Source organism: Solea senegalensis, linkage group LG1 (genome assembly GCF_019176455.1).
Source record: "Solea senegalensis isolate Sse05_10M linkage group LG1, IFAPA_SoseM_1, whole genome shotgun sequence".
NCBI classification, from domain to species: Eukaryota; Metazoa; Chordata; class Actinopteri; order Pleuronectiformes; family Soleidae; genus Solea; species Solea senegalensis.
In genome coordinates, this window is record NC_058021.1 from 41,919,782 (window position 1) to 41,942,262 (window position 22,481).

Below are 22,481 nucleotides of genomic sequence, written 5' to 3' on the forward strand. Positions count from 1 at the left end.
TTGATGTTTGATAAAACATTAAAAAGACTACATTGGTGTGGGGAGTTTTACATGGAAGCCCTTTTATAAAAAAAAAAATAATAATATTCCTCTCAGGTCCTCAGTGAAGTCAATCTACAAGTGAACATAATAGACAAGCCACCAGGGGGCGACTCCACTGGAAGATTTACAGAATATCAGGAAACATTTTTTCTCAGATGTTAAATGAGGTTACCATTCAGGGTCACATGGTGGTAAAGTGGCTAGCACCGTTGCCTCACACTAATAATTATTTTTAAATTGATGATAAACTACAGCAGCTGGTTGCAGGTGACGACTCGAAACTCCAGGTGCAAAAAGTCAACATGGCCGCGGCTCTAATAGCAATTCTGGAGGCTCAGAGCAAACACTTGGATTGTTATTAGAGACGTGACGACTGGACGGACAATAAATGTCCACCTTCATTACTGGAAGCAATTAGACATCTATCAATAATAGTGTATGGGTTAGTAACATTGAACAATTGAAATGATATAAAAGAGACAGAACATAAACAACATTAGTGTGTTAATAACAGTTGAAATGATCTAGCGCACACAGAGTAATCGTTAACAACCACATTAAGAGAGAGTGTCCAGGCTTGTCCAGGGATTGTCCTTAGATGTGGTAAGGGTAAGTAAGTAACCCCAACCCTAAGTCTGGGTGGGGAACTGAGCTAATGCCCGGCTAAACTCCGGCAGCGGGCCAATAAAGATCCAGGCGCCCTGGGTGCCCAGCAGCTGTACAGCGCAGGACAGACCCACAGCCACTAGCCCACCCACCGCCCCCCCGAGGAGGCACGGCCAGAGCCCACCAAAGCCACCCCCACCGCCCACCACTGTCCCTCCATCCCAAGGAGAGACAGGCGGAGGCCCACACAGGGCCCCAAAGCCAAACCAAAGGGGCCTCCAGAGACGGAAGGCAGGCAGACCCTCAAGCCTGGTCCAGGGCAGAGGCGGGGCCAGAGGTCCAAGGACTCATCACGCCTGACCCCAAGGTGCTCCGCCCCGCCCCCCCCAGACCGAGTGTATGGGATCAGTCCAGCAACGCCCCCACGTCACCAGCCCCAACACGGCCGAGGGGTGTGCAGGAGTGAGGCACCCGGGAGAGCCACTCACCACCGCCCCCCGCCAGGGAAGGATTTGGTGCTGTGTGCTTGCGTGTGCGTGCGTGTGTGTGTGCGTGCGTGCGTGCGTGTGTGTGAGATATGTTGGTATTTAGTGTGCAGTTAAAATGGAGGGGGACGACGTGGCACGGATTTTGGTCAGTTTTTAACAAAACCATTATTTCCGACATTATCTGTGATTATTTGTCAAATATTGATTAAAAGTCATAATTATCTGAAAAAAACACACTTGTTGAATGGTTCAATGTAACTTTGATAGAAGTGTCTGGTTTACACATGAAGGTGGAAGAGTTTTATTCATGCTAAACAATAATGCATGTTGGTGTCGTCTTAGTGTTTGAGTTGTTGAAAAACACTGAAAATCAATAGTTTACACTAAACGGAAGATTTGCACCTTTTGCTGCACTTTAACCCTCAGAACAGAGATTTTGTGCATTATTATATTGAAAGTATCATACAGAGGTTATGTGCATTATATTTTTTCTTTAATTTTTACCAACTATATAAATACACCTGAGCAAAACGTAGTCAAATTGAATTTTGTCAAATTTGGAGACACATCACATGTGAAAGTTTTCTTGGTTTGTTTTTGTGAACAAAACAAAGAAAGACATTTTTCTACAGCCTGAAGATGTGAAGTATAAACTCAGTGGTGCATTATTCCCACAGATGTACCTGCATGTGTGAGCACTAAGGGTTAAATCATTCACATGTGTATGGAAGCGAGATGCAGGAAAAGACAGCTGTCAAAAGCACATTTTTTCATTTTTATTTCTTCAATGCTTAATACCATGAACAGGATTTTAAGAATGAGACCTTTTTTCAGTCAATATTTGCCTTTGAAGGAATATATCTTTATATTATAATAATAATAATAATAATAATAACAATGGTAATAATATAAAGTCTGCATCGGTGTTGTGCGGAAAAAGGACAGAACTGTATTAGGAGGCACCTAGATCCAAGCTGGACCTGAACATTCCAAGACTAGAAGTAGAAATTACAAACAGAAACCATGTGACTTTGGAGGCGATCCAGCAACAGGTAGCAAGGTCACTGTGATGGAAGTTCTTTCCTTTTCTTTTTTGTTTAAAAGGATTTTTAAAACAACATTTACAAGACACCTAACATTCCATTCAATTCCTATTAAAAACAGAGAGAAATGAAGAAAACAATAATCCAATCTTTTGACTGCTCTTGGTAGTGCATGTAGTCTAGGTGCATTTTCCATGTTGACTGATATTATACATGTATCTTTGATGTCCCACCACATCACCTGTTTATTCCAGCCTTCAAAAAAACGTGAACAGAAAAAAAAAAAAGTTTTTGTTGCCTTTCTTTTCTCAACTGTGTGTGTGTGTGCGCGTGTGTGTGTGTGTGTGTGTGTGTGTGTGTGTGTGTACTAACCGTGTGAGAGATTTGTAAAAAGACAACGCCTTCAAATGATGCTGTACGATGTGTTCACTGCCCACACTACCAATGATATGGCAAAGTCAACAGAAAGACTTCTTGGGTTATTTTTGGATTCCGGAGCCGGGGGTGAGTGGGTGGGTGGGTGGGTGGGTTCGGTGGGTGAGTTGATACGACTGGCATGCGTCTCCCAGTCTACAAGATGAACTTCCCTAAGAAGAACCCGATGAAGATGGCTGCTATGACAACGAGGAGGGAGGGCAGGGACGCGGTGGTGGCTTCTCGGCCGAGGAGGCTGGTGGAGTTTGTCGTCATGTGGTCTGAGCGCGGAACCTTTCTCATTCTAATCCCGTCGTCCTGTAACACACACACGCAACAACACATTTACTCAATAGAACGCACTAAAAAACTAACACTAATACAAATATATATATGTGAGTATTGTTTTATGAACTAATGAGAACATTTCTCCGTCATTTAGAGCATTTATTTGCAGAAAATGAAAAATGGTCACAATAACAAAAACGACTAATGCAATGAAAGCAAGTTTATATTCATTTTTAAACCCAATACTAATGTTTGTCACTGACACTCAGGCATTTGGCTTTTTAATGTCAAAATGAAGGATAATTCTGTGTTAGAAACAATGACAATAAATCTGGTCAAATTCTGTTAGAACACAAATCATTAGGCTTACAATGAAAGTGTTATTTACTTTTTCAATATAATAAATGATCAATGCAACAGCCTTTAAAACCAGGAGAAGTCATCACAGATATCGTCTCATGTCATGATATATATAGAACACAAATATTTCCTGACCCATTATCTTGTCCAATAAAGAATTATTTAATCATTTATTCACTAATCAGTTTACAAGCTAAGGTTCACATATCCCACTTTCTACGTGTTTCCACAGAGCAGCTTCATACAGTCAGCACTGCTCCTGTAGCTACATCACTTATCACCTTCAAGTGATAATTCTCTAACGACCAATCAACAGAAGGCGCACACAGATAACTTGTTACGTATACTTCTAAATCGAGCTTTTGAAAACGAGTCCTTTTAGGTGAAAATGAGCGTTTTTTTTTCCATGATGCAGTTCTAGCACTACTTGACTGTCATCAGACACGTCCTAGTACCACTGCAAGGCGGGCGGGGTCGCCACAGCGCAGCTGCGTGTTTTAAAAACGACAAACACTGGAATGTCGGACGTCACACCCATGACTGACCAATCAGTGTCCAGCAGTGTGTTGACGTCACATTTTAGTATTGACTCAGCTTACTTTAGTAGTGCTAGAACTCTAGAATGGAAAAGGATTGGGTCGACGAACATATACGGATACATTTAGAATGTAAAGCAGCCACGGTCGTGTCACTCATGTTATTTTGCTGTAATAGTGGTTTGAACCTGAATAAGTGTGTAAATGATAAAAGTTGTGACCTTTAGTTGTCGGTTCTCCTCGACCAGCTTGCTCATCTCAGACTGCAGCCTCTTGCACTTGTCCTGCACTTTCTTCATCTCCGTGTCGTCCTGCTGGACAGCGCCAGCACCGGTCACTGTGGCCGCTGTTGGATCGGCCTTTGCAGAGTTCATCACCGGGGCCACTTTAGTCGCCTCCACGTCACTCTGCCAGACGAGAGAGACGAGAGAGACAGAGAGACAGAGACAGAGAGAGAGACAGAGAGACAGAGACAGAGAGAGAAAAAAAACAATGATGTGAAATCCAGTATGTCCCGATCCAAAGAGTGAGGTTAGCCTCTAGACGAGGGACTCAGCCAGAGAAAGGCACCATTGTCCAGAGATCAAACAGCCCAGGAAGGAAATGCTCCACAAGTCATGTCTGACGTGGCTTTGTCATGTAGGGCAGACTAAACCACGTCATGGGGAAATGAGGGGCTTTGTTGTGAAAATACAACCACTGTCGTGAACATTAAAGCTCATTAAATCACATGCGACTAAAATAGACATTAAGTGACACAGCAAACATTATTCAGTCAAAAGTAAAGAGAACGGTTGCTAGGCAACACCTTTAACACAGAATGATGCTGACGCTTTCTCCAAACAGCACAGGAAAAGATAGCAGCACTTTTTAAAGGTATTCCACTTTAGAATACAATCCTTAAATGTTGGAAGATGACTCAGTCCGAGTAACGTTGTGAATACTTGGATATTGCACAGGTCAGTGAAGTACCCCTCGTCGTCGTCGTCGTCGTGGGTGGTCCCAGCTGACTGTGAAGTGTGCGAGTACGTTTATTTAAATCGCAATGCCGACTTTTTTTTTTCCTTCTCTTGACACGAAACATCACAGAATCACATTTTGTCATGGGGTGACAGTGGTTGAGTGGTAGAGAGAGTTGTCTTTCAACTGGAAGGGTTCGATTCCCAGGTCCAACAGTCAACATGCCAATGTGTCCTTGGGCAAGACATTTAAGCCCAAGTTGCTCCTGACAGTTGTGCTTACAGGTGACAGTGGTGGAGCACCATTCTCTCACAATGATTAACAGTAGACAACAGTCACAGTTTGTACATTTTCAGTACAAAATGAAATTGTTTTATTTATGGACGAGCTTTGTGTTTACTGTTAAGTTCAGACTTAACACTGTCACAAAGAATGTGTTATAAATAAAAACAGGTGAGACTTGTTACAAAATACTCAACACTGAATCCATATTATGTAACAATACTCTCCTACAAACAAAACTTAAAAAGGTGAATGTGAAGGTTCTCAAATAAACAAACAGCAAGTGTAACAGTAAACTATACTGCAAACATTTTCAGATTCATTCTAGTTTCTATCTTTCTTTGTAAAACGGAGGAGATTTGTCCAGATTGTTAATCTCTGCTTAAATGTCAGGTTCATCTGCATTTGCACAGACTTTGCACTCCTACTTCCTGTGTGGAGGTAATGGCTGACACATGTGTTCAGGGCGGGTCTTTGGTCTCACATGTTTGGAGCAGATTATAGCACGCTTCATGTTTTGTTGCAGATGGTCAAAATTTGCCAAAACTCCATTGGTTGCCGTGGCCACGCCCCTTTGAATCTGCGAAACCTTTTGACAACTTTTCATAATTTGTTCATTTAAGAAACAAACAAATCACCAAGTTCAAAATGGCCAATGAAAAATGTTGTTCTATTTTGTAATAATAATAAATGTCAATGGAAGTATTTAATGATGGATCTATAATACACTGGGTTTTAAAATGAATGCATTAACATTATTGTTTGCGCTGTATTCAAAAATACAAGAATTCTCACCAGATAGTGTTCATCTGTGAACCAACAAAGAAAAACAAGTGGATCCGTGCATCCTAGTGTGTGAGGCACGGCATGAGTAAAGCAGGCAGGGGCTGACTGTGAGCTGACTGTTCAGAGAGTGACAGTGTGAATGTTAGAGTGAGGGAGAGTAAAGAGCCGGTTCAGGACAAAAGTTGACATGCTCTAAATGCTCAAACAATACCGAGTGCAGTCTTAACATGCAATGATATTCTCACTCTAGAACCGTTTAAGAACCGTTCTTGTTCTTGTCAACCAAAAGATTCCCACCACTAGTATGAAAGCTGTGTGATCACATGCACTGTGTGAATGTGTGCATGAATGTGGTCACCAAGACAAGAAAAGCACTTTAGAAATAAAGAACGTTAACGTCTCGACAAATGGCTTTACATGTTACAGATTACAGATTACATGCTGCAGGTGCCAAAACCGACCACACATCCACACTGTATCGGCTCAGCAGAGTCAGCACTGGATCTCCAAATCTAGATTACACTCAAGAGTCCATATACATGCTCACTGTGAGCTAGATTCATCAAACATGGTAGATATAGAATAACTTTGCTTTTTTTAATATTTGTGTAATATAGTGAAATATTCATTGATTTCAGAGACTGAAGGAACTGTTTACTTACACTTGGGCTTGATGTCACAGGTTGATACACAAGATCATTAAAACAATAAGCAATGCAAAGAGTTTCCACCAGCTGTGGCTCTTGTGCGTGACTAGAACAAGATGCATGCAGAGAAACTCAACATTTCAATCAGAAACTGTTGATTATCTGTTGAAAAAGGTCAATGAAAGAAGTAGTCCATGAAAAACAAGAAACTGCTGGATGTTTGGTTTTTAACATGAGACCGTGGCTTACTTTTCCACTGGTGCTGCACTTTTCCACTAATTTCACATTATAGCAATGGCTTTTTCTACTGTTTTTTTTTTTTCCTCAGTGAAAAAATAACCTTTTGTAGCGATTTTCATGGAGTCCATGGACAAAATTATGAAGGTTTTGTGGAAATAAGCCTTTCTTTATGTGCAGCAGCAGCACAACTTACCACTTTATCATTTTCAGAAGGCAGCTCGAAGACACATCTCAGCTTGGAATCCATGAGATCATCAGGTTTTGCATCTTTCCACTAGTGGAGATGAAAAATGGGCATGTTATTCATCAAGTTAAACTGCTAGCAGCTGGAATCCTTCCACACACACACACACACACTTCAAGCTATTTTATATTCACATTCAATGCAGAGTTGAATCTGTAGGAATTCACGCACAGCCGAGTTTAAAAAACAGTTATAACCTCAGACATGTTTTCCTATGCAACACAGCCACACACTGTTTAAAAAAGGTCTACAAGGTCAACACAGACACAATTTTCCATGGAGTCATTAAGTCTTCAACTCCAAAGAAAATGTGTTTTGTAATTTTATAAACACCATGATTAGACATAGGATGATTTAATTATCCTGACCAAAATAATTGTGATTCATAATATTATTGTGATGACAAAAAAAAGCAGCCATTGCAGGGGCCACACGGTCTGCATGGGGTTTGCATGTTCTCTCTGTGTGTGTGTGTGTGTGTGTGTGTGTGTGTGTGTGTGTGTTGGGTTGGGTTTTCACCAGGTTCTCTGGCTTCTTCCCACAGTCCAAAAACATGCAATATAGGGATTAGGTCAATTGGTCACTCTAAATTGACCCATAGGTGTGAATGTGAGAGTGAATGTTTGTCTCTATGTTTGGCCCTGCGATGGACTGGTGATCTGTGTGACCCCGCCTGTCGCCGTATGTTAGCTGAGATTGGCACAGCGCCCCCACAAGGATAAAGCAGTAGAAAAACAGTAAATAAAAAGTCGATAACTGGTATTGCTTTCCTTCCGTACTTGTGGTGGTCAGAAACATTGCAGTGAGGATACATTTAATTAGACCATAATTTCATGATGAACGACACAGCTCCCCCATTGTGGCACATAAATCACAAGGACTCTATGCTGTTGAGTAAGACAGGATCCTCAAGTTACTCACGTTAAAGATTTAGGTTTTACTCCATCCACAATTATCATGATAACAAAAATTCACCATTACCTTATCGTAAGTATTATAATCAAGATGACCGATACATTGTCCCATTACTTACCATTATAAACAAGTTTGGAACTAAAAGTGCTCATATAGAATATGATCAAATCAAGAGAATATCCTGTGTTGTTAAGTATAATGCAGAACTATAAATGGATAAGTTAATGCCATGGAATTTATTTATTTATTTATCTGTATAAAATGTTGGATTTCAGGTTATTATAAGGACCGGTCAACATGTTGTTCCTCTAAAATTCCTTGCGTTCTCTCCCTCATTGACGAGCCACTTCATGAGCAAAGCTACACACTGACTGAGCCTTTGCTGACCTCTGGTGGACATTTTACATACATTTGACTACATGCTTTCACAGTCTTATGTTTATGTTACTCAGCATAACGATATAAAACTCACTCCATTAGTGCATTACTACTTTTTCAGCAAACACAATCATCTATAACCATTTTTAAGATGTCAGTTTGTGTAATCTGCCAAATGGAAAAAGTTAATTTAAGGTAAAAGGTAATTTATACAAAATTATGTTTGAAAATTCATATTCCAAACTAGTAAATAAAATACACAATACAAGTGCCCATCATTTACAGTCAACTGTGGTGAACAGTGTTTAGACGCAGGAAATATTTTTGCATGTCAACTGTGACAATGAACGACGGTGCACTTTTGTAGCACATTTTTATAAAATGACTTTCAAACAAAACAAAAAAAAAAAAAACTTACCAAAGCATCCATGTCAGAAACATTTGGTGGAGCAAAAATCGTCTGCACCATAAATTTATGTTTACTTTTCTCGTTGGGGTCATAGTCAAAGGGCTGCAGCATGACTGTGAATGAAACAAACATGTTAACACATTTGGGCCAAAACATCCAAAAAACATCCCCTATTTTTTCATTTACTTTACAGATAAAAGTATACAGTGCAAACTCAAATATATGTGCTACATCGTCATATTGTGATAAGGTACCTGTAATTACTTTTCCTTTAAAAAATATAAAAATTCCAAAAAATCGATAGATACAATCGATATTTCGAAAAATAACTCTTCCTACTTTTAAGCCTAATTACTTGTGTTATAGCAGAATTTGACCATATTTATAGACAGTTTCATTGTTTCTAACTCACATAAATATCCTTCATTTCACATTTAAAAAGCCAAAGAAATAAACCAGGTACTTTCAGAAATTAAAGTTAACAACTGTATTTTTCAAAATCATGTAATACAGATCATAAACCATAAATATTTTTAGAGCTGCAACTAACAATTATTTTCATAATCGATTAATCTGTCGATTATTTTCTCTATAAATCGATTGTTTGGTCTTTAAAACAGAAAACCGTAATCTTGTTTTAATCATGAAAAAAGCTTTAAAGCGATTAATCGATGATCAAAATAGTTGTCGATTAATTTAGTAATCAATTAAGTTTCATCGCCAGATATTTAGAGAGATATACAGATATACATTTACAGACATTTTGTATTGTCACTCATAACTTATAAGCCATATCGTCCAGTCGTACAGAAATATTGATTTGATTTATAATGTGACATAAATTGATGAAATAGTTTTTGCTGACATTGAGAACATTTTTCTGATGAGTACATGACATCAAAAACAAAGTCTAGTTTAGTTTCAACGTAACACACAGCCTTATTTTGCCATTACAACTCTTGCATCAACATTGTTTTGTTGCTTTTATCATTTTGTTTCAGAAGTCTTTTGGAAAACTTACCAGAGATGTTAACAGTTGCTCCGGGATCAATGACGCCACTGTTTGGTCGCACACAGTACCTGCGTGGCGCAGTCGTCTTAACCTTAAAACATACTCTTCTGTCAGAGGGATTCTTCAGTTTGAGGTTGGTTGTTACGACGTCTGTAAAAGGACCTGATGGACAGAAGATAAGCAGATTATTACACTCTTCTTTTACAAGAAACTGGAATTACTACTATGTGTGACGCCTCCATCAGCCAGTCAAGCTGTAAAAAAAGAAATACGTCAAATAATCTTTCTGTTTTTATCCAGGGTGAAACTCACACATCATTCATATGTCATCTCTTTTTCTTCCCATCAAATGAGATTGGATTTTTTTGAGTTATTTCATTCATTCAATCATTTGTTGATTATTTTCTTGATAAAAATGTCAGAAAGTGTAGAAGAATGACCAAGCCTGTACACGATGCTCTGACAGAGGTGCTGTGTGATGGCTACGCATTCAGCGGAATCCCAGAGTATCAATAATGTATGCCAACACACATAATAGTGTTTTGTTACTTTAAGTTAATTAAGAAAGTTGTTCAGATCGTGTTTGAAATGATTAAATAACCAAAATAATTTTGTAAGTGATCCGAAACGGCCATGTATTCCAGCACCCACGTCTTTTAATGTAATGTTCTTCTAGTCTTCTAGTCCACAAAAAAAGGGTTGGACCCATTAAGTTTTCTTAAAAGTTAGCCGTCTTGCATCCAACCCTTTATTCTGCTCCAACAATCACATTTTTCTTCCTTGGTACACACACAAAATATCTAATAAAAAATGGATTTAATAATCCTTAAGCAATCCTGCTAACAGACTGACATGAAAATAATATCAGTAAAATGGCTTAGAAGCGAAAAAGGACAGATAGCTACTGTCTTGAATGACACGCTTCATCTGTGGGAAACACACAGGCCTGTATTTGATGCTGTGGTTCAAACAAGAACTAAAAAGATTAGTTGAAAAACACCGTCACACTGAAACTCAATTTGGCCGACATGATTAAGAGTACAAATTGAATAAAAGAATCCGTTACTTCGAGCTTGATTCCAGGAACATTTTAAAGTAAATATTCGGTCTAAATGGATAGATGAAGAAGCAACAGCCCATGTAAAAATGACCCTGCTTTTTGATTCAATTATAATCTTTCAATAGCTAAAGGTTTTATGGTTCGGAATTAAGTGACTGAAAGTTTTTGAACCACTTTTTAGTCAGAGAAATAATTCTTAGCTTAAGAAAACTTTGTAAAAAAGGAGATAAAAGTGTTATCTTTTTCGAAATAAAAAAATGATGGAAGGATATTACTTTGGATAAATGCAAGATTTAGCATGAAACATTCATGGAGATTCTCTACAACTCCACCAACTAATTTCAGCTGTCTACAGAAGCAACAGACCAAATTACCTGAATCGTTTAGGTTTTTCTACAGGTCGCTAATTCCATAATGATGTCTCATGTTCATATTAAAAAAAATAAATCACTGTCCTGTCCTACTCATGTCAAAAATCAGGAGTTCAATAGTTAGCTCGCCATCTTGTGACAGAGCTGGCTTCATATTATGTCCTTAACCATGGTCAGCACATCCAACTTTGATGGGTCATGTCATGTGGAGAACAACTTGACGCTAAATCAGAGATACCCCAAACTGGATCATCACAATTAGCATGGAAAAAACATGTCCCATGATGCAGGGTTAGCTAATATCACAGCATGTGTGCCATGGCAAGGTCTACTGATTTTACCTGCAAACAGCATTTTGTCAACGGTCATTCGAGTATTTATTTCAAGGATGAGATACGATAACTCACTTTCAGTCTGTTTACTTGTTACACAGTTGGAGAATGAGGTCTTTCAAATGGCTAGCACAAATGTGTTGTCAGCAGCTTCACATTAAAAGTCCGAAAATGACTGTATCAGACCGATATCAGTGGATACTCATGTTTGTGATATCGGTATTACACACAAAAAAGTGGTATCATGGTCATCCCTAATTTAAACCCAACAATGTAGAGATATCAGATATCCGCAAACACATCAAAGAACCCCGATATGACCACTGACAAAAGCAGAAGGCTAAATAGGTCACTACCTCCTTGACTTTACTTGCGTCCATACTGGAGCTGCAACTAACGATTATTTTCATAATCAATTTATCTGTTGATTATTTTCACGATTAATCGCGTAATCATTTGGTCCATAAATGTCAAAGAAAAAAAAAACTGTCCCTATGCCCCTAACTGATTTTCCCCTAACCCTTAAAAAATGTTGATCAGTCTTTGTCAAACCTGGAAATGATGTTCTCAAATGTCTTGTTTTGTCCACAAACCAAAATTCACTTTTAATGATTTTTTTGTTATCCAGAGTAAAGAAATAAAGAATATATTCACATTAAAGAAGCTGAAACAATCAGAAATCTTGTTTTACTAATGAAAAAAGCTTCAAACCGTTTATTTGATTATCAAAATAGTTGACGATTAATTTAGTAATTGATCAATAGAGTAATTGTTTAACCTCTAGTCCTCACCAACTATTATTTGTTGTTTATTTACCTTACACAATTAAGAAAATGTATATTTTCATCTGCTGCGACATGAAGAAAAATATTTAACAAGGAAGACACAAAATTACCCCTGCATTTGGGTGCAGGGAAAAACATATCGTTATCAGCCCAAGCACCCCTGATATCTGATATCAGCAAAAAGTCCAATATTGAGCATCCCTATAACAGATGTTTAACAATAACCGTTACCAAAAGATACAATGTCTGATACACTAGATATCAGACAGATACACAAAACAGTCAATTTTTTGGCATCTGGCAATTCAATTATAAATTGGGGGATAAAAGATGGTCAGAGTGATTTTCTAAATAATGTATTAGATTACTATAATTATTCACAGTGACGGTATTAAATTTAAATTAAATTTAGCCTACTACATAACTTGTGACTCAACATGGGCACACACCCACCCTCATGCAGGTAGAGAGAGAAAAGAAAGTTAAGAGGTTGGATTAAATGCAGCTCTACTATGAAATGAGACAAAATAAATGATGTGTTCAGTTTTAATATTTTTGCCACATCTGCTCTTCAATTGAAGTAAACCTTTGGTTGCCTGTGAAGATGTAGAGGCTCAGAGGATGGCAGCCGATTAGATGGCGACTTCAATGCGTCCCGAGGTTGGGCTTATGTTCACAAATGTAAAAGAATGTCATTTCATGCCGTTTTAGTTGACCTTGGAGTTTTGCTCGGATGGAATAGAAACACTGAATACACATTTAGGACACGTGTAGTGCTGCCACTTGTGATAGGATCCTAATATCGGGTCGAATGTGACTTAAGCCGACTTCATTTTCATGGATGTTAATTAAAGGTGACATCGAATGCTTGTATCACACATATGTTAGTTATGGAGGTCTACTTACAAACCTCCTATAAACCTCCTAATCGCTGCAAACGAGCCGATCAAAATATCTCCTCACTGACGCTCTCGTCAGCCGCGCTGTTTCAGAGCAAAATCACACCCCCGGAACGTGGACTGTGTTGTGATTGGCCAGTCAACGAGAGCTTTCCCACTGTCCTGTGATTGGCCAGGTACCTGGAAGTGACGTAATTGGTAGGCCAGCTCTCAGATACACAGCTCCCCCTCTGGCACGGTGGATGCTCTGCATCTCAGCAGCTACAACGAGAGTAGTTCTTCTTCTGCGGTTGAATGTACGCAACCGGATGTGCCCGGACTAGTGCCGCACCAGGAGGCGCTACGGTGGCGAGAGGAGTGGTGAGGATTTCTGATGACGACAACATCAAATTACGGAAGTGCCGATCCGCTTCGCAGAGCTCAGGAAAACAATAAAACCCTATTTTCTCAGCAGTGGCTGAACGGTTTGCTCTGAAACTTTAGGGTTTCATAAACGAGGTCATGACGCAGGTACACACACAAACACAGCGTTAATTGGAGCTTCCGGTCTATGTGACCTTTAAGACTTGTGGTCATTACTGCAGGCAACTGGACAGAGAGGGAGAAATGTGCAGGATTTAAACCTCCATAATAAATCAAATCATCTTTCATTCATCTGAAAATTTGACATTTTCTGGAATGTTCAGTCTAGTTAAATGTGTCATTCAAGCAATTTCTTGATTTATATCATACTTAATAAAAGGTTTATATACAAAATTATCAGATGTAGCCTGTGCCCTGAACTGTGGGACTAATATGAAAAGTCTTAAAATAACTACCATAATGATTAGCTCAATATTTTAACCGCTTCACAATATCGTCATGTAAAAATGCACTTCTAGTTCACAAAGCCTACATTCAACATTCCTTCAAAACCATTGCTCAAAAAAATAAGCAGCAACGCATGACCAGATTGGAGAAGGCTCCCCCCATGAGGAATTTTGATGACTGTGGCATTGTTTAACCGTTGTTTGACAAAGCTGCTTGTGTTACATATGATATTACCATCAACGACCTCTGCTTCCAACGCGTTAGTGTAAACAATACAAGATTCTTTCTGTCATAGTCATACCTGGTTAATATTACAAATGTGTATGAAGATTGTTAAGAAAATTGTTTTCTGAGACTGCTATATCATCTGCCAACAATAAGCCTATCGCATAGGATTTGTGTGTTTATACAGAATGGGACTGGAGGCTACTTGTGTTATGCCAACTTCTACCTACATGGAGAGGATGGTGATTTTGTTTGCGGTCCACACGTCCAGCGATGTGGCCGACTTCTATCTATAAATTACAGGAACGTCTGTCTGTGTGTGTCGGTCTGTGTGTGTCGGTCTGTGTGTGTCGGTCTGTTATTCGCATATCTCTCAAACCGATGGTCCGACTGATTTCAAGACAGGTGTATCACTACGGGAACAAGTAAGGTCAGTGCCAAGTTTAACGTTGTTTGGAGTAATGCAAAAGATATCGTTATATATATCATTTAAAGAAGCACACAGTGGCTTTCACCGCTCTACTGTAGCCACTCCCCCTCTCACTCACACAGCACTGTGGGTTACCTGAGAGGATAAGTGGCCCTTTTTGGCAGAATTGAATCCACGAGTAACAAGTTAAGCGAGTGCAAGATGTGCGGGTGATTATTATGTCTGACCTCAACAATAAAGACTCCCTGAATGCGGCGTGCATGCATTAAAATGAGTCAGCGGATTTTGCTAAATGCAGTTTGCTGTTGGTGGCTGCACAGTGGAGCACAGTATTTACAGAGGATTTTATATATGAAGCTAATGTGCCGGGACATGTAGGGACAGCACCGCTGATCGCCAGCGGTGAGCGGCGAGCTGCCTAAACTGCCGCTGTATGTGACTGATCGCCTCCGATAGATTAATTAATTAGTTGCAGCTCTAGTTAAACTATTGGAATAAACAGTAAAAAATATTTTTTTTAGAATTTATCACATTATTAAATGTATCACACACATTATAGAGGGTAGTTTAGCATTTTAATTACAGTTGTCGCGCATGATTATTAATTTCATTTCTGATTCTACTTTAATAACTTTTTTTGTTATTTATAAATTCATTTTTCATCAGGGTCAGCAGCATATCTACATGTATGGCAGCCATTTCATTCCAGTTTCTGTTGAATTCCAACACAAGCACACATAATTCTAATTGGTGAGGTACTGATTAGGTGATCACCTGAACCAAATCTTATTTTACGAGGAAATGTATAAAAAACACTGCTGTGGTTATCACTATCCTCTTGCAATAGGACCAGCCGCAAAAACAGTGTTAGTAGTACCTCAAAAGTACTTGGACAAAAAAACAAAAAACATTGACCATGCTAAAAAATGTTGAAAAGACAGGTTTTGAGGGGGGGGAAAGAAGGGTGTAATTCTGGCCGAGCAATGCAGTGAGCGTCAGATTGCTTCCATCATTGAAATTTCTAAGATGGAGGTTCTTAAGAACAGCAAACACTGAGGACAACAAAGCTACAGACCAGCAGAGGGTAAAAATTACTCCTCACTGACCCGGATGACCATCAGCTCATTTATATCTAATTTAGCAACTGTAGGATGACATCAAGTGACCTACAAGAAGAATGGCAAATGGCAGCTGAGGTGAAGTGCATGGTGCGAGATTAACCCACGTTTTTAGGACTCCGGTCATGGAGGACGTACTGAACAAATATTTTTAATTAGGACGTATCAGAATGGTCAGTTATGAGCTCCATGTGACCTTTTCTTAACAATGTGTGTGTCTGTACGACGGTGAAATCCGTCCCCTGACTAAATACGGCGACCACTGGCCGCAGTCTGACGTGAAGTGGTGCGAACACACAAACACACGTTTGCTGACTTTATCCGGCACATTAGCTTCATATATAAAATCCTCTGTAAAACACTGTGCAGCCACCAACAGCACACTTGTCCCTCCGCGTTAATATTATTAATATAATACCGCTCTTCCTCCCTCACCTGCACTCTCGCAGGGACAAGGTGGAGCTAAGGTGGAGCTTTTAAAGGGGCGGTAAGTATTGAAATGGTTAAAAAGTTGATTTTGCATAATATGTCCCCTTTAAGTGATTTTAACTGATCCACCGTTCGACATTGTTCAGCTTGATTCTTGTGTTGGACGTCTCTTCCTGTGACAGCACCAATCAGTGGTCGGCAGTCTGATGACGTCACACATAGTTACCTACTCAACTTGCTTGGATCCTCGCCAGAACAGGTACTGAAAAAGTACCAGGTCAACTATGCCGAGGCGAGGCAAGCCAGTGGAAACACACCATTAGACTATCCAATTTAGGGGACTGTGGGAGGAAACCAGAGAAAACCCACGCACACGGGGAGAACATGCAAACTCCATGCAGAAAGGACCTTATTCCGACCGGGTCACAAACCGGGGGTTTATGGCGGTCAGTGATAGACAGTGAATGTTGGTATTGTGCATCAGCTCAACCCATAGTGTGAGCAGTGAAATGACTCAAAAAAAAAAAGGTGAAACACTGAAGAGCAGCAGTGCACATCAGATACACCCACACAGCCTGCATCCACTGCTAACACTGAGATGCTGCCTTTGCTCGGGCTGCGTTGGCACCGTCTCTCTCATCTTGTTCCATGTGTGCTGAGTTAGAGGGTCCCCCCAGGCCAGTCCTGTTCTAAAAATATCAGCCAAGGAAAGGAGGGCTGCCCCTGTAGCTTGCTGGAGGAATCCCAGCAGGCGTTCTAAAACAGACCAGCTCTCCGATAAACACAGACCAATTTAGCTCTGGAGAACCTGTGGTCATCTTCCTTCTCCTTATATTGCCTCTTGGAGACCTAAGCAAAGTAGAACACTTTGATTTCCCTCTGTGTTTCTGTTCAAAAAGTCTCATCATCTCCCGTTCAATTAAGTCAAATTTAGTGGTTCAGATTTGATCAAGCTTACATTTAATTTCACACTGGATCAAACAGGGGTTAATGATAAATCAGGACTGTAGTACAACAGCTTGCTAGCATAACCCACTAGGTGTGCTCCTACAAAGCAGTAATATACGTTTTTGTGTGTGAGAGCAAGTAATATTAGAAATTCATTCAACTTCTTCATATCATGACGATCACTGAGTGCATAATGCTTGAAAGAAAATTCAAAATGTCAACAATTACCAAGTCTAGTATGATCCTACGGACAGATTCCTTAGGTTTCTATTACATTTCTCCATTATAATTTATATTTTAATTGAAATTAAGCCCAGAATCAGTGCACAGTCAGGTATGAGATTAATGTGATGAAGGAAAATTTAAACCGTGTGACTGCCAGTAATTAAAACTAGTCTAGTCTAATGAGAGTACAAATTCTTAAATCAGAACGAGGAGGGCAAAGTGTACACGGGCTAAATTCCATGTATCCAAAACAAATTGATTAAATTGACTACTGCAGCCAGACATCTACAAGGTCAAGGTTTCGTTTGTTTATACATCACATTTGAAAAACAACCCTTGTTGCTCCAAGTGCTTTTACATGTCATTTTAGCAACCCCCAAGTGCTTCACGTACTTAAATAAAGAAACAATGACATAAAATAGGAAGCATATAGTTGGAGCACAAGCAGAGGCCCCCGAAGAACGGTTGCATCCCAAACTGAACTCCCATAGGCTCATGATTCACCAGAGCGAGGAGGCCCCTATTGTAAAGGACATAGCCATGGGATGACCACAGGTAAGACACGATCCTAACCCTAATCATGGCCATCTAATCAAGATTACATTTAGTTTGAGTAACAGGTTAGTTGTGCTTCAGTGACATACTTATTTAGTAGGATATTGTAAGGCTACCTACAGATCATTGTCTTTGTCTAACGTCCAACGCCATGTTCCATGGAGGGGAAAAAATTCAGTTTGGTTCAGTATGGTAAGTTTTGCATTTACATCAGGTATAGGACCTTAATAACCAGCCCTTACAGCTCCAGAAAAACATTACTCCCTTGTGACAGCCGTTTCTTCAACGACCGCTGTCTATTCGCATATAAAGCTTTTGACGTCTTGTTGAGACAAACGGCCACAAACTGAGCAGGAAAAAAAGGACCTGTTGGTTGTCCTTCATTGTGTGTCTAGCGTTCGATGTTGTAATTCGTTGTCATCAAAATCGCATTACGACCTAGTGCTATTTTCAAATCGCAGGTGGTGCAATATTTGGTATAGCCAAAATGTGTCAAAATATCACTTTACATGAATTATTGTCTTGCCTCATACATATTGTATTCTAGTGAGTGAAGGGAACATCTTTGTTTCTCACAGATCTACACAAATATAAGACAATAATCATTATAAATCATTTTGTATGAAAATTAGAATAATGATGTAAAAGTGACCATTCCCTCTGATATTGCAAATCACGTCGCAATTTCTCTCAAAATAATCTTATTTACATATTTATTCAGCCCTATATGGAACGTAACAGTGTTGAAGGTGAAGCAATTTCACTTAGGATACCTCATCACTAAAACATCTAAATGACTATACCCCACCCTAAGCTATCCCCCTGCAAGTCTGGTATTTGAACCAGTGACCTTTCTAACAATCATGTCAGGTCCAAGCTACAACCACAGCCCACCCATACTAAATCTTAACTAACAATCAGCCTCTTAGAATCAGCGAAACAATACGTCCAGAGATTCTTGGTACTTGGTAAGATACTGGTACATTCAGCAACAATACTACAAGTGTCTCAGTGACAAGGGGAAATGCAGATGACCAACTAGGACAAATAAAAAAAATGCAGAGAAGAATTCTAGGTCAAAATGAACAATAGCTATATTACAAGTTTCAAGTACTGGGATCGTTTGACAATACCACCAACCAGTTTTGTAGTAACCAAGAGCATTCTTGGTCTCCACATCTCTTTTTGAAGTTCTCGGTCTCAGACTCTTGTCCAGTAAGACCACAAGGGGCAAGTAACCCTTAGTAGTTACGGCTAAAATGGCTACCTGTGCCCACCCCACTCTACACAAAGTAAAGTTTGGTTCATGAACACCAAGACGAGGTGAAGCTGTGTGTTCATCTCCTGTGTTTTGCAGCAGCTGGTATCTGTTTATTTTCTGCCTCTAACCTTTATCTTTTCTTTTACCTCAAACTATGTGTTCGTCTAGGAGCTAACATGTCACCAAATTGTTTGTTACAAAGTTTGATTTCCTTAAAATAATTCACTAGCATGCTGTGGTACTGCTCCCTTCAGCGAAAGAATTATGGATGTGACAGCAGACAGAGAGGAGATGGACTAAAGCACCTCTAAATCTTTCCTCTAAAATAAAATAAAAGTATAGATTCTCAGCCTGACTGCATTCCAAATTAATAAATCAAATAATCCAAACAATAATACCATCCTAGTACACTGGGTGTTTTTAATGCAGTGATCAAAGCTAGCCCATACTTTGCTTGGTCTCGACTGGTGTTGTCTTGGCTACAACACTAAAGGCCTTTGCACACTGGATGCGTTCTTTTTGCAAGTTATTCACATGTTAGAAATATTTTTCCAACGTGTCCAACCAACGCAGTATTCACACAGGCTGCTTACTTTCACAATGCGAAATTGCATTGTGTGAAGCCCGATCTGGTCACACACAGACCATGATGCAATTTTTTCCCTTTGCATCGTAACTGCCATCTGAATTATCTGCACTTTCGTTCCATATATTCACAACACATGCAGTGTGCAAAGACCTTAGTCTGAACATCGAACAGTTTTCCCACCAACATTACAATTTAACACAATGCTATTAACATGCTGCAATTTATTTCTTCCACTTTTGACTGTTACATGTACGATGCTATGGTGTCATGTGGTAGACACTCCATCTACTAAGTAGGGCTACAACAATTAATCCATTAATTGATGAGATATATATATATATACATACATACATATACATATATATACATATATATACATATACATACATATATATATATATATATATGCACACACACACACACTTGCTCAATTAATCAAGAACATAATCAACAAATGAATTGATTATGAAAATAAACGTTAGTCGCAGCCCTACTATTAAGCAGGGAATATTGACTAAGACTCGACTTTAAAGTTATGTCACAAATCACTTTGCAATTGCAATATCTGACAGGAAAAACTAGAATTCTTTTTCTCTCTGAATCGTTATACACCAATACTTGCAACAACACTAACAATCACACATCAGCATAATTATGTACCACAATCAGGTCATAAGTCACTTAAATACAAATATAGACAACGGATGGAAGCACAAAATGACACTAAAACCAAAGCATTCGAGGATTGACAGGTCTATTAAATGCAAAACAAGGAGCTAATGATACACGAAGGCAAGAGAAGGAGTCAGTAATATAATATAACGACTGCAGTAAAAGACCAGAGAACAAGCTAGCCTAGCTAACGTTAACCAATAGGCTACTGACACATGACTGAACGTTATCTGTGCAAGTCATGCAATCGGTGGTATCCAGTGTGTGGATTGCTTTGCTTTCTTTTGCTCAGGGAAACAACAGCGTCGACTGGGACACGTTTATAATTTTGATTATCGCTGACAGGAAGGAGAAACCAACCAGCGTTAGCCAAATGTTGCTGGTAGCACCGATAGAGTTGTGCATCCGTTAGCCAAGTTTGTCTCCCCTAACCACGACTCTCTCACAGCCGCTTGACAAGGCGACATGCACAGGAGAGGTGTGTCGGCATAGACGCTTAAAAGTGGATTTCCTCCTGTATAACGTCCGGGTTACGAGCAGTAAGCGCAGTTCGCCGATGCTGACGCTCGAAGAGCAACATGGTAGTAGCTCCTGTTTCTGCCAAAGTGTTGGGTGTTCAAATAAACTGCATTTTCACTTGAACTCCGAGTTACAAGCACAGGTCACTGGCTCGCATTCCTCTGCCGCTTCTACGGGTGTTGTCACGGCCGGCAAGCGGTCTACACACACGCCGTGTCGGGTTTATCCACGTCACTATAGTGCGAGGCTACAGCGGCCCGCCTCGTCTCGGGCTAACTTAAAATGGCGGTGAATGCTAGCCTGCTAGCTAGCCAGCTCGCTAGCGGCGAAATGAGCCTCTGGAAGGGAATGTGAAATGGTTTCAAACGGGAAACTCCGTCCAGGAATGTTTCATTCACCTACCTTTAAATCTGAGGTCGGAGGGAGGGTCAAGAACGAGGATCTGATCCAACTTCGACATGTCTGTAGCGGAGGGGATGCACTTGATTTCGGTATCGGGGAGTCGCTGACAAGTGGAAACCGTGGGTCCCCTGACGCCACCGCTGAGTCAAATGCTGACTGAGCTCCGCGTGTGAACTAGTGTGGCTACTAATACTGGAACGCGCGCGTGCATGACGCTGCTGCGCGCCCTCGTGGCCCAGCAACTGATATGATTATCGTACAGTAAACTAGTTACTAGTCAGAAAAATGACACGAATCCTAATCTAGTTACATGAAGTCTTTGAGGATCAACAGACATTTATCGATTTCATTCAGGTCAGGTTACACATTTGGGTTTTATACACAGCACATATATTACAGAAAGTCTAAGAATGAAAACAAAACAAATCATAATATAAAAGGTCAGGCTTCGTCAACATCTGGATCCGGCTTATAAGTAAGTTTCTTCCACTGAGACCAGGTTCAACTATTCCTGAAGCCACTTTTTGGCTTCAGGAATAGTGATTTTGGTGTATAAGATGTTGGTCAGGAACATCTTATAATGCAATCCAGAAATACCACATATGACTCTCAAACCCTCAAACCTGGTTTGGTCCTTTCCCTCTTGAGAAATGATTTGATCTCTCACCACTACCACTACCAGCTTGATCTGCTCGAGTGGTAAAGCGCTAAATCGCACACTAGCTGAATGAATGAATGAATGAATGAATGAATGAAGCAAGACCTGTGCAGTGTCTGCCTCTGCATCAAATCAGCCAATGAGAAGCGCTCTGGGGCCCAGAACTGAAGTGTGCGCTGTACACACAACTACACGACATGAAGAAATGAAAACTGCAGACATTTCATTGGGCACAAATTTATCTTTAATTTATCATTAACTTGTGCCCGACGATATTTTTGGAAATCGTATAAAAGCTTAAAATCCTGCCCTCTGGTGGGGCCGTGCTAATGCAAAGACGCCATTGACAGTGAATGGGTACAGTCCTCTTCATGTGAAAATTCTTTCATTCTATCTCCCTTTTTGTAACATTAACACAGAAAACAGTAGGGCAAGGCTGTCTTTATTATCATTATATTAACATTATATTAATCGTTATTGTTACATGTGAAAATAGCAGTATATCATCTGCTCAACAAACAATAACATCTTATTTCACTAATG

At 39.8% G+C, this 22,481-nt stretch overlaps 1 protein-coding gene across 1 annotated transcript; it reads right to left on the reverse strand.

Annotated features, from left to right (window-relative positions):
- Window positions 1-1,890: 1,890 nt before the first annotated feature.
- Window positions 1,891-21,458, reverse strand: vapal (VAMP (vesicle-associated membrane protein)-associated protein A, like). Its single transcript, XM_044031900.1, has 6 exons — window positions 21,281-21,458; window positions 9,660-9,812; window positions 8,648-8,751; window positions 6,886-6,966; window positions 3,999-4,184; window positions 1,891-2,911 (listed from the first exon to the last, which is right to left on the reverse strand). Exons 1-6 carry the CDS (start codon window positions 21,336-21,338, stop codon window positions 2,750-2,752), a joined length of 744 nt encoding a protein of 247 aa, XP_043887835.1. The 5' UTR covers window positions 21,339-21,458; the 3' UTR covers window positions 1,891-2,749.
- Window positions 21,459-22,481: the final 1,023 nt, after the last annotated feature.

Bases quoted from the DNA above. Each gene is read 5' to 3' on its own strand.
- vapal (XM_044031900.1), bottom strand. From the start codon at position 21,338: ATGTCGAAGTTGGATCAGATCCTCGTTCTTGACCCTCCCTCCGACCTC. The intron at 9,813-21,280 runs GTAGGTGAATGA...TCTGTCCATCAG, and splicing joins CTCCGACCTCAGATTTAAAG to GTCCTTTTACAGACGTCGTA. The intron at 6,967-8,647 runs GTAAGTTTTTTT...CATCTCCACTAG, and splicing joins TTTCTGACATGGATGCTTTG to TGGAAAGATGCAAAACCTGA.